The sequence below is a fragment of the Capsicum annuum genome, chromosome 12 (genome assembly GCF_002878395.1).
Source record: "Capsicum annuum cultivar UCD-10X-F1 chromosome 12, UCD10Xv1.1, whole genome shotgun sequence".
Taxonomy (NCBI): Eukaryota; Viridiplantae; Streptophyta; class Magnoliopsida; order Solanales; family Solanaceae; genus Capsicum; species Capsicum annuum.
The window spans coordinates 207635785-207651996 of NC_061122.1; the positions used below are offsets into that span (position 1 = coordinate 207635785).

The 16212-nt window shown below is 29.5% G+C and overlaps 1 protein-coding gene across 1 annotated transcript; it reads left to right on the top strand.

The window, feature by feature from the left end:
* Positions 1-333: 333 nt before the first annotated feature.
* Positions 334-6689, top strand: LOC107849753 (probable aminotransferase TAT2). The gene is made up of 8 exons (XM_016694312.2): positions 334-677; positions 1341-1500; positions 2194-2533; positions 3323-3541; positions 3842-3901; positions 4290-4445; positions 4560-4653; positions 6396-6689. The coding sequence occupies exons 1-8, from the start codon at positions 524-526 to the stop codon at positions 6521-6523; spliced, it is 1311 nt and encodes a 436-aa protein (XP_016549798.1). The 5' UTR covers positions 334-523; the 3' UTR covers positions 6524-6689.
* Positions 6690-16212: the final 9523 nt, after the last annotated feature.

Sequence of the window (16212 nt, forward strand, 5' to 3'; positions counted from 1 at the left end):
GAATTCAAAAAATAATATCTAATCTATTTTTCAAATTCCATCTTCATAATTTCAAATAAAATGCTTTCTTCTCCTCTTTGTAGAATAACCAATAAAACCTTCATCTTCAATTTTAACTTCAAAATTTTCAAAAAAAAATGTAAAATATTTGATTTTTACAGCCAAATGGCAAAAATTGAACAGTTGCTATTTTATTGGAGAAGATCCGGTCCCCATGGCAACATGTGGTTTTAAATTCTAATAAGTCAAGTCAATATGCTCCACCAAATTAGTTGACTCAACTTTAAAATAGAATTAATATAAATATAAATGTATAATATAGTTCAGTTTTTCGTTTTCTGTTTTTAAATCAAAAGAACTAATATACTTAGTAGAAAATTGAGAAGAATCTTTCTGAAACAAGTATAAATGTATCTAGGATACTAAAGGCTAAACTCACTCATTCTCTTTGTTCGAGTTCTTTGGCTTATTCTTTTTTACTTGTTGTTTTGATTTCTTTTGTGCATTTTGGACTAGTGAAAACATGGAGAATATGGGAAGCCAAACAAACATTTCTTTTCACACAAAACAAGTAGAAACACCTACAAATATTACTATCAAAGGAATTCTTGGCTTGTTGATGGACAGCATTGATGTAGGCAGAGTTCAAAATTTGTTGACGGACAACGTTGATGGAGGTAAAGTATATATAAATAATATAACACTACTATGAGGAGTTGTCTTTCAAGCAATATTAACTATTGTTCTCTATTACTTAATGAGTTTAAATTGTATAGACCGTCAGTATAAAAATGTTTTTTACACTATCATATTTACATATCAATCTTTTTAAAATGTGAAATTTGTACTTTTAATATTAAGACATGTTACCTTCTAGAATAGGTATACAGTAGCTAATGGTGTAAAAGATCTTTGCACAACCAAGGTATATAACTTAAAACTCTTATCAAATATTTTCTATTTTCCTCAACAAAAAACTCTCTTTCGTCATCAAAGTTTGCAGTTAAAAATAAAAATTAGGTTTTTTTCTAAATAGAATTTTTTTTTTCACTATTTGCTTAGTATAGTTTCTTCTTCTTCTTTTTTTTTTTTTTAAAAAAAAAAAAGTCATATAATAGAGCCTAGATGGGGCAAATAGTCATTTTAGCTAAGCGTTTTAAGCAGGGATGAAGCTACCCTCGTCCAAAGAAGTCAATTGACCCACCTTGGCCAGAAAATTGCATGTGTGTATATATATTGTATGTTGAATTCCCTTCAACTTAGTCTTGTGTTTATTATTTTCTTATATTTTTAATTCACTTTGCGAAAATCTTAACTCAACTATTGATATTTTCCTACAGGTGAAAAAAAGAGGGAGGTGATTTCACTAGGAATAGGAGATCCAACAGCTCATTCTTGCTTTCACACCACTGCTGCTGCTAAGGAAGCTGTTGTTGAGAGCCTTCTTCTTAACAAGTTCAATGGCTATGCTCCCACTACTGGTCTTCCCACTACTAGAAAGTAATGTTATATTAATTTTTGTAATTTAACATGTTACAACAAGTTGCATGTCTTATTTTCTGAGTTATTACTAGCTATCACTCATTATATAAACAATTACTTGTAATTATCTTTTAAGTAACTTGACTATTACCAGGATGGGTTGTGATGGGATGGTTGAAATCCCATCGTCCTTAGCTAGGATCTTTGGATCAAGCCTCGAGAGAACGCAAAAAATCCTATCTATTGGAGGCGTTGTTCTCAGAAATGGATCACGCAATGCGTGAATTCAGATATACATGGATATCATATCTGATTTTCCTATATATAAATATAATACAATATAACGTCATTTACTTGCTTCAAGTAACTCGAAAAGCGTTCAGATTTTCCAGAGTGAAATGATGTTATTTTTTTTTGATAATGAACTTTTCATATGCCTTTTAGATATTTTTAAGTTATCAATTATTGTGACTTATAGTACTCTTTATGTAGTTTCAAGTAATTTTTAAGAAAAGTGCTTAAATGATGCCATGTCTGTGTTCATGATCAAATTAAAAAGTTTGATCATCGAAATTCAGATAGTGCAACATAAATTGAAACGAAGAGAGTACTACACAATTGAATCGTATATACTAATAAGTTTGTGCATGCATGCATGAATTGATATTTACATTATATGTACTGATAGTATTGTACTGATGAAATGAACAGGGCAATCGCAAGCTACTTGTCAAGAGATCTTCCGTATGATTTATCTCCAGAGGATGTGTATGTTACTGCTGGTTGCACACAAGCTATAGAAACAACAGTGTCTATTCTTGCAAAACCAAATTGTAATATTTTGCTACCAAGGCCTGGCTTCCCAACTTATGCACTTTGCGCTGCTTTTAGAAATGTTGAAGTTAGGTACTATGATCTTGTACCTGAAAATAATTGGCAAGTTGATTTGAAGGCAATTGAAGATCTTGCTGATCAAAATACTATTGCAATTGTCCTTATAAATCCTGGAAATCCTTGTGGTAATGTCTACTCCTATCAGCATTTGGAGAAGGTGCGATGCACGTTTTTTGTTAAACCCCCTCCCCCTTCTCTCCCAAATTCTAAAGCTACGACACAATTAAATCTGAAGAATTTGACCTTTGACTCTACTCTTGACGCCAAAGGAGGAAGTTTGACTATTGTTGATTGCTTTTCATACTCGGATCAAACTAGGTTGTAGGCACCCTATGTGTTTTCATTTGTTCGGGATGGACCCTTCAAATTTCAGGATAAACAGAGACACATACGTTAATAAAATCGTTTAATAACATTGATTATAAAAAGAATATTCAACTAAATTATTCTCATCGCTCTTCCTAAAAGTGAGTAAATACTGACTATAATAGTAGTGAGGATGAATTTGAAAGAGAGAGAGTTAATTATATTAGTATGGAGAATTCTTGCTCTCTTAGGTAGATTTCTTCATTGTTTGTGTGCTTTGCATGCTTTGCAGCAGAATTTCAAAAGGTTTGCCATATTCACTAAATTATTTGTTTACAATCATATACTACTAATACTCTCATGGGGGAGAGAGGGCGATAAAATCCCGTTTTTAAGAAAGCATTTCACATAAGTTTCAAACCTTCAATTTTATGTTCTTCATTCATGTTTTCATAGATGGTGAAAGTTTGGATTAGGAAAAGAGAATAATTAATAGTTGGGTTGTGTTTCAATTCATAGATGATGACAGTTCAGGTAGAAAAAAGGGGAACAAAGTGATACTTGGATGTGAAAAACCCAGGAAAAGATGATAATTCATGTGTGTGCTTTTACCATTAACTCTTTAATTTCTTATGATCAGATTGCAGAAACCGCAAAGAGAGTAAAGACACTCATCATAGCAGATGAAGTGTATGGACATCTTGCATTTGGAGAAAATCCTTTCATATCAATGGGATTATTTAGTTCAGTAACACCAATATTAACTCTTGGTTCATTGTCTAAGAGATGGTTAATTCCTGGTTGGAGACTTGGTTGGTTAGTCATTAACGATCCTAATTGCATATTCAAGTCCCCTAAGGTAATTTCTAATTTACTACTCCATTTCAGTCCTAATTTATGTAACACCTTTCGGATTTGAGCATCAGACGAGTTTTTGTTTGACCACAATCTTTTCATCTATCTTTAAAATATTTTAATTATCAATTATTACGGCTTATGATACTACTTTTTATGAAGTTTCCAAACAGTCATTTTTATTTTAAAATTTAATCAATCAAAATTAAAAAGTTTGACTTTTGAAATATGAAAAATTTATCGTACTTGTTAATTAATTAATGTTCGAGACTAAGTAATCACAAGTTTTTAATTAATCTCTCAGATTGTTGAACGTATTAAGAAGTATTGTGACATAGGTGGAGGTCCTGCAACTTTCATACAGGTTCGTAGCCTACATATTATTTATTTACTTGTTGTAGCATATAATCTATGTATGTACCCCATCTTCGGGTTTAAAATTAAAATTTCACTTTGTGGAAAATTATATATAAATCACTTTTAGATGACAGATCGATAGTATAAGTAACATTATTTACAATGTCTCCATATATAAGTTGAACTCTATGTTGTTAACATTCGTGACATCTTATATAACTTACCTTCTTATTGAGTTTAAGCTTTACGCATTGACAACATGAAACTATTAACAAAATAAGATCATTTTATTAGATAAATTACATGTACGAAAGTGCTATATAATATAATATAAAAATTTATGTTACGTTGTTACTATATATATATATATAACTTAAATTCTTTTTCTATTTTAGGCAGCAGTCCCCAAAATTATTGAAAGCACTAAAGAGGATTTCTTCAGAAATACACTAAAAATGCTCAAGAAGAGTTCTGATATATGTTATGAAAAAATACAAGATATTCCATGCATCAATTGCCCTTATAAATCACAAGGCTCCATGGTTGTTATGGTAAACTCTCTAACTTCCCAAAAACTTCTAAGTTTATACACTTTTATCTCTTTTTTTGCTTTTTTATTTCTTTTTTGGTCCTTCTTCTTTTTAATTTTTAATTTTTACATGCAGGTGAAACTCAATTTAGCCCTCCTCCATGATATAAGTGATGATATTGACTTCTGTTTTAAGCTTGCCAGGGAGGAATCCGTCATTTTACTTCCTGGTATAGTACACCAATTCAGATTGTATAAATGTGATTTACTGTCGTTGACTAATATGAAAGAATTAAAGGTGAAAATAAATATTCAAATTATTATTTTACAATGTGTTTGATTGAATATGAAGCTTGCAAAGAAAAAAAAAAGACTTAATAGACATAAAAAATACCCTTAGAACTTGTTGTCTTAAGTATGATGTCACGGTATTTCTATGACTATCGAAAAAAGTCATTAATGATAAACTTAGAAATGTAAAATGAACTAGTTTTCATATATAAAAAGTGTGATTTATGTAATACAGTGAAATGGAAAGAAAGGGTATTAACGTAAAAATTCTATAACTAGACTTCATAAATAGAACAAAAATAGTTTGTCCCTTTATTCCTTTGTATTTGCTCATTTTGGATTTGGGCACATCCCTAAGTCAAACTCTTAATTAAACTTTTAATTTCATATATTAAAAGTCCTCACTCCTAAAAAATTAAAAATAATTTTATTAATATACTCTTAATTCAATTTTGTACCTCTTTTCAAATTAATAATTAAATATATTGAAAAGAAATTCTCAATTAATAGTTTTGATAATTTAAAAGACGGGTATAATAGAAATATTTGGATCAAATTATTTTTAAAAAATTAAAGAAGCACTTAAAAGGGAATATGAGCACACCTAAAAGAAGCAAATAAAAAAGAATAAAGTAGAAATAGGAAAAATCCTTTTCATTTTAAATTGTATAAATAACATAAATACCAACCTTTTAAAAGTAATTACACTCTCTCTCACTTTTTTAATTACTTTTCTCTCTGTCCCTATTAATATATATAATATAGCCGACATATACATAACATTGTATGTATATGTGGGATTTTTGTAATATGTTTAGGGAGTTGAGATTTTTTGTAATATTAAAAATATAAGTTGTGTATTTATGTAATTTTTTGTTTTAACAATCAAACTTCTAAAATATTTGAGATAAACTAAAAATGCTCACTTTTTAACAAACTTGAAAGATCAACATTGCTCCAAAATTCTATTTAATGGGCCGTTTGGAACTTAACCCCAAACATAAGTAACCATTTATTGTCACTTTCTCTTTCAATTTATACAAGTGTTCAATTGGACACAATTTGAGAAATTTTTTTCAGCAAACAACATAAATTTCAATAATTTAGAATTTAATTATATAAAATTTGATAGTTACATAATTATTAAAAAAATAATTTTGAATTTGTCGAAATATATAATTAGCTTCCGATACATGCAACGAAAATACATTTTTTCTTTGTAAAGATACATAATTAACTTTCAATACATATTTTTCAATTTTTGGCCTGTCAAAATACATATTACATCCAATGAAGATATATTTTTTCATTTGTAAAGATACATAATTAGCTCTTGATATATATTTTTTTTTTGGGTCTATCAAGATACATAATTAACTTTCGATACATCCAACGAAGATACATAATCAGTTAGAATTTTTGTAATTACTATGTAAATGTGAGAATTTGTGTAAATATGATAAGGTTTATGTTTATGTTATTTTTCCAACTTTTTTAGTGTATATTATCTTGATGAGAACCTGTTATTATCTCAGTCGTGACAGTATATGTCACTAAAGATAAAATTAGAAGTTTAAATTTATAACATTTTATGTATAAAAGTATATTATTATTCTTAAAAACAGAATAGCCTGATTTTATTATGTAAAAATACTGTAACATTATTTTTTTCTTTTGCCAGGAACTGCTGTGGGATTGAAGAATTGGCTTCGAATAACGTTTGCAGTTGAACCATCCTTTCTCGAAGAGGGACTAAGAAGACTCAAATCTTTTTGCCTCAGGCATTCGAACCCCATACTGATGAATTAATTAATTTGCTGAATTTTATTATTGTTTTCTTGCCCAATTTGGTGAATAAATTTGAAAAGAAAAATGTTTCAATTTCTGTTGAATACGAGTATTTTCCTTATTTTAGTTAATGGGACTGTACTTTTTCTATCAATTTGGTATTAATAGATTTTATTTTATTTTCTTACATTGTTCCACACTTTAATATTGTAACGACTTCATGTATCAGTCTGATTTTGTAATATCTTCCTTAAACCGTCAATTAGAAGGGCTTGTTGTACACCAAGTTATAAATTAACATCAATATTAGGAACCAAAAAAAAAAGATTTGAATGATCAAGTTGGATCTTCACAGGATGATCTTTGAGAAAAACAAATTCTTGCATAAATTTATAAGTATATTCACACGATGATCTTTGAAACAATACAAATTCTTGCATAAATTTATAAATATATCAATTATGAAATCAGAAAAAATATATTAACCAAATAGTGTAACTTAGAATGAAATCTCTTTGCCACAAACCAACCAAAGATTTTTTTGTTTGATTGAACCAAAAAGTACAGAACATTAAACATCCTTGTTGCTAACACAACTACACGAGTATATCACCAAAAAGTATGAGTAATTTCTAGGATACTCATTCAACTTTCATTCTATTGCGTCAAAATTATTTAATTATTTTTTTTATCAAAAAAAGTCACTTAACTTTACACAAATATTATTATTAACCACTAAATAAATTTTTACAACCAAAGTATCCGTCAACTTTCCTAATAGGTCATTCAAAACGTCTCCTTTATTTCCTCTTCATGACTTTCTATGATAACAAAACAAATAGTTCAGTAACTTTCAAGATTTTAAGTCGAGTTGAGTGACCATCCATGAAAAGAACACGTACTACGATGCTTTATGCTGTTCTCTTATCAATGACAAATTTCATGAATTATATATCATCCTTTATTGTTAGAAAAGTCTCACGTACAACACAAACTACAGTAGACATGTATGGGGGGAAATGATTTGGGATAATATTGGGCCAAAATGGGCAGGGTATGAGTGGAGTCAGACCGCAACATCACCCTTTCGGAGAAAACACCAACGCGGTGAGACACATGCTCGGACAAGGAACAAGGGCGCCTGGGACCAGTTAGGGATGGTGATTGCATACTAAGGACCACGACAAAGAAGACAATGTGTCAAGCCATATAGGTGCCTAGGCAACTCTCGATTGAACCGCGTCAGACGCGCAATGCTTGGCTGGCATCCCAAACGGTTCGAGGAGAAGACACTAAGGGTCATTGGACGCAGTAATATGGGCTCAGATAATAACATTATCCTTTTGGATGAAAGGCAACCTCAATACCTTATAAATAGGCACCCCCTCCCTCATAGTAAAGTATCTATTTTTGCTCATCCTTACACTATAAGCAATAAAATATCTCCAACTTAGTTTTTAAGCATTCTCTATTTCCTTAGCTTTTCTTACTGTCTTTTCATTATTGTGCACAAGCTCGCCCACGTCTCTCCCTCAACTGAAAGGGGCTAATATTCGATTGTTATCACACATTTGTTCCTAATCTTCTCTTGTTCAATTTATTTGATCTTTTGTATATATTGTTTATCTTTTTGCAAACTTATACGACTAATTTGAAGATAAGACCGTAAAGAATGCTTCTAACTCACGAACAAATTTAATTGTACCAAAAAACGATAAACAATTTGGCACCCACCGTGGGACCAAAGCAATTGTGTGGGGTTTTAGCTTCTTTTCTTCTCACGCGTTTCTTTTTGTATTTTACTTTGCAGGAAAGTAGGTCATGGTGGATGATACCATCGACCACACGGTAGACGGAAAACTCCTTGCAAACTGCCTGCTTGTGCATGCAAGCTTATCCACTAACAAGATTATCTAATTACATGCTTACCTGCTTATGCAAATTTATTCAATTGCAGTACTATCTAATTAAATACATACTTATTCAATTACAAACTTATCTAATAACAAATTTATCCAGGAAACTATGTAATGCACAACCACAATACAATGTATTTATTACACTCTTGACTATATTTTCACTACTTGAATAACTTTTCACTAATTAGATTAGTGTATGTGTTTTTCACGTGTATCATGTATTTTGTATATATATAAAAAAAGATGATATATTTCTCCTATCATAGGAAAAAATATTAGAGAATGTTTTGTTATCAATAAGCAACATTAAAAAAAATTGTATAAAATCATTCCCAAAACATTTTTCAAAAATTTATTACTTGTAGGTTCATTCTGTTTTATTTTTCGTATAAATTGTAATGAATCAAATTAATTTCTAAATAGTATTTCGCTATCATACTTATTTCCAAAATTTTATAAACATTTTATTTTTAATAGAGAACCATTTCTTTTCTTAGAATAGTATTTCGCTACTATACTTATTTCCAAAATTTAATAAATATTTTGTTTTTAATAGAGAAGCATTTCTTTTCTTAGGCTTCAACAATTTTTTTTAAAATCAAAATGAAGGTTATTTTAGATGATGATTACACATTGTGGACATGCTAGCATCAATGAAGTTATGCTTTATTAATGTTAAAGGTTATAATCCATTTTATGTATTTTTAATTTATGACAATTAATGTATAAAATTATTTTCAATTTTAATTTTCAAATTACAAAAGAGCCAAAAATATATTCTGTGTTCATTTCATACTATTTAATTTTTTCTCTATAATGTGCGACGGTTCAAATTAAGCTAAGATGAGATGAGATGATAATCATAAAATACCTAATTATTTATTTATTTTTAGTTAAAGTATACAAATAGAAATAAATTCAGATACAAAATCAAACAAAACACAAAGAAACGAAAAATGATGCAAAACAATCTTCTTAGGCCCAAAAGTTGGCACAACTCGATCGAGATAATAATACACACCATAGATAACATAACTATAAATTACATAAAACAACAACTTAATTATTACTAATTACACAAAATCTCAACTGTTAAAACATATAACAGAAATTTCATTTTTTCACTTCTCTCTCTAAAAGTTCGCATACATAACTTTATCCAAAAAATATTACGGTTTGTTCTCCCTGAAACACGGCTACAATCAAGAGCCATTAATAGCAAGTTCTTTCTTTGAATTTTCATCCGTGTTTAACTCCTACTCTTACACATTGACATTCAATTTAACAAAATCGCCATTAAAATTTATGAGATTTTCAGATCTGAGGTTTGTAAAAAAAATTTTTACTAATTCCAACTTTTTATTGTATGAAGGCCAAAAATTGAAGTTTTTCGGAGTGAACAACGCGTTGAATGATGTTCATTCAGTAGTTTTTTTCTTCATTTTGGAGTTATATTTTGATTTTCTACTTTAGCATTGTGTTTTGTTTTCCAAAGTCAGAAGCCAGAGCCTTAATGTCATCAAAGCGTGAGAAGCAGATGAAATTGGAAGAGATTTAAGAACATTACAATATTACATGATGCCTTTAACATTGAAGTAATACATGGAATGTGGTCATATGTCATGTGCTTTCCTTAGAAATTTAACAACTTAATTCCTTTGTGTGAATAGTATTTTACTAATAAAATTTCATGACTATCTCAACGATTTTCATGAAAGATTGAGATTTGATTCCAAGATTAATACATGATTGATATTGAGATTTGATTTCAAGGTTAATACATAATTTCTAATTTTGTTGAAATAGATCAAAACATCATAAAAATTTCATACTTTCATTAAGATGTAGAAGATCAAGAAAGTTGCTGAACAAAGTTCAAAAAATTAAATCGTAGAATCGCCAAGAACGTAAAAAAAAATGATACTTCAAGGCCACATTAATCAAAGTTTTTTTTTCTTTTTTCGTTTTTGATTGTGATTTGTAATTTTACTGAAATATAGTGTTTTTATCGTTAATGTGAGTTTTTTTGAATTTTTATTTTTGGTTATGGTAGTTAGTTTTTGCAGTAAAATGTGGTGTTTTTAATATTTTAATTTGAGGCTGCCGTAGTAGCTATTAACACTCATACAAGTAGTACTTATGTATGTGATTCACATATATATAAGTAATAAATGTTAGTTATGTGATTTCTTTTTGTAGTAGAATGTCATTCCACATACAAGCAATACCTCTGTATATGATAGACATACATATAAATACTTCTATGAAGTTTGTTCTGTTATGATTTTTGTAGTTGTTATACATCCACATACAAGCAGCACTTATGTATGTGGCATACATATACATAAGTCTATCTATATAGTTTGTCTGTTAGAAATTTTATAGTTACTGTACATCCACGCACAAGAAATAACTATGTCTGTGCTATACAGATGCATAAGTTTATTTATGTATTTTACCTGTTATGAAATATGTAGTTAGTGCACATTTACATATAAGTATAACTATGTATGTGCTAGAAATATACATAAGTATTGCTATGTATTTATTCACTTTTGAACTCTTTGATTAATGTACGTCAATATTGTCATGTATATGCTAGTGTAGCCATGTATGTGCTAGACATATACGTAAGTATTGTATTGTTATGTACTTGACCTGTTTTGAAATTTATGGTTCATGTACAACATAGCAGTTATGAACTGACAATATACTCTAATTTTATGATTTTGTTTTTCATTCAATACAGGGTCTAAAATACAGGATTGTATACATACAGGGACTGTGGAGTTTTTATTGTTGGGTATGCAGAATACCTAAGCGAAGGAATTGATGTGCCTTCAGATGGTTTTAAAGCTGAATACCATCGTATGTGATATGCGTCACTCCTTCAAAATTACGGTCTTCGTAAGATAAAGAAATGTTATGTTAGTGATAATGACGATCCTCCAAGACTAAGGACAAAATATGTCCCCCCACCTCATGAATCTGGAATAGTTAGCATTGAATAGTCTCGAAGATGTTTATGGTGTTGATTGTTTTCTTTTCTGTGGATTTTTGTTAGGTTGGATTAATAAACAAATGTATGGGTTTTGTATGTACAAAGATTTTAAAACACAATGAATTATGTTTTTGGGATGTACTGACTGTTTTTGTTGTGTTATATTTTTATTTTTATCACTGCATTAGATTGACTTATTGATTCTAAATCTTAGTGTTTATTCAGTCTTATACAATAGGCGTATCATATATTTACGTGGATGTATAGCACATACATAGTTATTATTCTATCAGTTTATATTCAGTCTTATACATAGTTGTATCATATAATTGTAAGTAAATACACTGAGAATGTGACTACACAACAATTCTTATTTAATCAACGAAAACTGTAAAAGAACAGTAGTAATGTATATAGACATACACGGTGATAACATATGCGTAACATATACATTAGATTATCAAACATCAGTGTATATTTTGTAAAATACATAGTGATAACATATAATCGTAAACATAGCCACCTTGTGAGAATTTAACAGTGTATATATTTACATATACACAATATCAATGTAGATTTAAACACATGCATAGACATAACATATATTTGTAAGCAGAGCTACCTTGGGGTATTTAACACATGCATAGAAATATCAACTACATTGAAGTTATGCCTAATATCCACTCTCTATGTATATATTTTTTCACATACATAGAAAAATCAACTACATATTGAAGTTATGCCTAATATCCACTCTTTATGTATATATTTTTTCACATACATAGAAATATCAACTACATTTTCACAAATTTTATAAAGAATGTTAACATAATATATAAAAAACATGATGTAATGAAAAAATGTAATGTATATGATTTTCATATACATAGTAATTATGTCTACATATAAACATTTTTTATAACTAATGTTAACATAATGTATTAAACGATTTCATGAAGCAAATCTAATGTACATATTATCATAGCCATAAAAGTTACATTCATCGTTAATAAAAAATAACATATAAATTATAAATTAGTACATGTTTACAGTTAATTATATATGTTTACATATACATAGATTTTATAAGGAACATTAACTACTAATCGTTGATCGTAATTAACATAAACTTATAAACTCTTAATTTCATACGTTTATGATTAAGAAATGTAAAAACCATAAGCATTACATAGACTACTCCTCAGCAACCACAATTGCATATCAGTTATGTATATAAACACATATTAACACCAGTTGGAATAGTAAGTTATGTAGACAATAAAATGCACAAAAATATATTAACACAGCTACCAAATATACAAGACAACATTAAATATAAATACATCAAACATAGCTGAAAAAATGAAGAACACTAATATTTATTTCAAATTACCATCATTCAACTCAAATTGTTCAACAAATCAAAACATAAAAGTAGAAAATATTATTTGAGTGATTAACCATCAAGTGTGTAGAAAAACTACAAGTTAGTTCTCCTTTAGGAAAAAGTTACAGGGCCGTCTATTGTACCCCTCATGTCCGCACCATCCACAATGATTTGTACTTGATGAAAGTGTTTTGCTTGATTTTTCTTTCTGCCTTTCTTAAATTTTCCTGGTAGCCTTTTATAAATCGAAGGCAAAACTTCTTCCTCATCTACACTGTTAGAACATTTCAGTGTAGCTGAACAATTTAGAATCCTCATTATAACATCTGAGGACATAGTTGAAATAGAAAAAAGGCAATAATATAATTAGTATTTGTAGCAATTTATAGGTTTATAGGATTTGTATGTTACAATTCTACTATACTTAAATATAAAAAAGTATACAACACAACTCATCTACTATACATTAATAAACAAATAAAACATATACGATTTTTTGTATTACATAATTTATAAAAAAACAAACAACAGAATAAAACCTGTTTTTTTACACATTTACACAAAATAGTCTATATAAATGTGAATTATTACTAAAAGAAAATTTTATGTATATATTATTGACGCAATTTTGGGTTTTGTGAGAGTGACATATACATAAAAATGATTATGTATATGTGACCACATGACCACTTCATCTTTATCAGATCCCTAAACCAATTACCACAAAAAGAATAACAATAAAACACAATCACCAATAATTTTTTTCTCAATTCAATTTCACCTTTGAACTGCATTGTGTGCTATAGAGATGAGATCATGTGCTTTCAGAGAACCCTTTGAACTACTAGGAATGGAGAAAATTTTGAAAGCAAGAAGAAACAGGATCACAAATAATAACACAATAAGCCCACCAAGGATTAGTATGGAATTTGATGATTTTCAAGGTCCAAATCGAGAATGCCTCCCCCCTTTCACTGCCATTTTTCTACTGAAATTTGTAACTATCAAGAGAACCCACAATTGAATTTCGAAAAATCTTGAATTTTTGAAAGATCTGTGCAAGACTTTTTGTTCAGCTAATAGACTTTGGATCACTGATTTTTTCTGAGAAAAATATGAAATGGTGGATTTTTTAACTAAAAATTACATAAAGCAACAACTTATTATCAAAAATACATAACGTACATCAATATTTTTCGAGCTTTATCAATGTTTAATTCGGAAGCGATTGACGAAATCAACCTCAAAAAACTTATTGATTCAGCGACAACAATCCCTTCACTTTTATAATTTACATATTTTATTTCGGTTTTTCATTGACAGAGTGCCTCAAAAGAATAGCAATATTCATCTTCTTGAATCTAATTTTTTTTTTCTTCAAAACGATCGACAAATAGGTGCTTGATTTATTTTTGTTTTATGTTTTTCTTCTTATTTATTTTTAATGTATTTGTATAATTCAAAATTTGAATCTCAATAACTATTAAATAATTTAAGGGATGCAGTAATCCACTTAATAAATTGGTTACATTAATTACATCCCTAAAAGGAAGGAAATCAGTTATTTTCATTTTTAATGGTAGTAACAAATTCACACATATAAAGGTTGTTATGTATATGTCGGCTATCTTACGTATATTAATTGAGAGAGAGTAAAGTAATTAAAAAGTGGGAGAGAGTGTAATTACTTTTAAAGGGTTGGTATTTATGTTATTTATACAAGGGTGTAGCCTGGTCGGCGTGCACAGTCTTGCCGGCGATCAAGCCCCAAAACTTTGGGGCATCACAACAGAGGTACACTGGCGACCTGATCTATAGATAGAAATCAAGAGTCTACAAGAATACTTTCATCCTTTCCTTGCAATATGAGTAGTGAAGATCATTGAATATTGGTGGCTTGTTGATGGAATGTCCAAATGGAGGTGTAGAATTACTGATGATCTTATCTTAAGGTGTTAGACTTTTAATAAGATAACCTAAATTTGATCCTAATTGTTATTCTACACGCTCTACGAGTTTACTGAATTATGGATATGTAATTTCTATGATTAGACTGGATTGTCTAATGTGTTCCACCAAAGAGATAAAAAGTAGTAAACATAAAAGTACGAATTTTCACGTAAAAAACACTCGGCCGGCTCAAAAGGTATAAAAAATCATGACCTACAAGCTCTGGAGGATTTACCCCAAACTTCACTAAAATTCGAGCCTCTCAACAATCGATAACAAACTCTATAACCTAAGGAATTATAAACTCTAATCCCTTCAACAACTAAGAATTATAAACTCCAATTCCTAGCAACTCAACACCTAGGAATTATAAACTCCAATTCTCAAACACCTCACAACCCAACCTTGGCTTGTGATCTCAAGTTTTCAAGTCACCCCAAATTGAAAAGAGACTCATATTCCAGTTTATAACAGAACAATTACAACTCAAGGAACAATCTTAACACAATCAAACTAACTTTAGCTGGATTCTCTATGAATGGACCCGTTCCTTCTAGGAGTTTCTTTCGCAGCACATCAATTCTCGATCTTTAATTTTGTCTATGCTTTGTATGAGTGCGCAAACGATTTTGTAGAAACTCTTATAATTTATAGGTGTTGATGTTTGTTTCTTCTAAGTCGATTTTCTTTTCCTTCGGAGGAATCCTATTTCGTTTTGGATAATTTTGTTGCCTTCTTCTTTTATTTCCTTACATGGATTTACCTAATTTAGGCATCCTTTTATGGTAAGGAATCCCAATCTCGAATCAGCATCATTAACTCTTCAGTTTGAATTGATTCATGTCATCAAAGTCAAACAACCAACTCAAATTTACTGCAGCGCACTTTAGTGTAGAGTGGACCAAATGTGGCAACGTGTTTCTCTATATTGCCACTGTTTGCCTCAATGCATCACCGCTTTTGTCACCAACATTTTGCCATCTTCAAAACCATCACACCATCACATTCTAACACCTAAACATGAATATAGTCCAATATAATGTAATTTAATTACTTAGTTTCAAGTAACATGGAAGTTTAGTAAGTAATATTCTCTCCTTCTCAATTTGTGTGGCATCTATCAAACTTTGAAAGTCAAACGAGTTTTCTTTGATGGCGATCTTTTCATGTGCTTTGAAAATATTTTAACGTATCAATTATTGTGACTTATAGAGTTACAATAATTGTAAGGTAATTTTCAAATATGTAAATTTTATTTCTGAAAACTTATGATTCATCATATCTGAATTCAAGTTCATACTAAAAAGGTTTGACTCTCTAAATCCAAACAGTGCCACATATAAATTGAGACAAAGGGAATAAGTGTAAGCAATTGAATTGCATATCTCAATTAGTTCGTGCATACATGTGTGAGTATTTAAGCTATATACACTAATAGTACTGTACTGGTGAA

What these genes read in the sequence shown, in the direction of transcription:
- LOC107849753 (XM_016694312.2), top strand. Translation starts at nt 524, where the DNA reads ATGGAGAATATGGGAAGCCAAACAAACATTTCTTTTCACACAAAACAA. An exon ending in GCATATTCAAGTCCCCTAAG is followed by an intron (nt 3,542 to 3,841) that starts GTAATTTCTAAT and finishes TTAATCTCTCAG; the next exon opens with ATTGTTGAACGTATTAAGAA. An exon ending in GTCCTGCAACTTTCATACAG is followed by an intron (nt 3,902 to 4,289) that starts GTTCGTAGCCTA and finishes TTTCTATTTTAG; the next exon opens with GCAGCAGTCCCCAAAATTAT.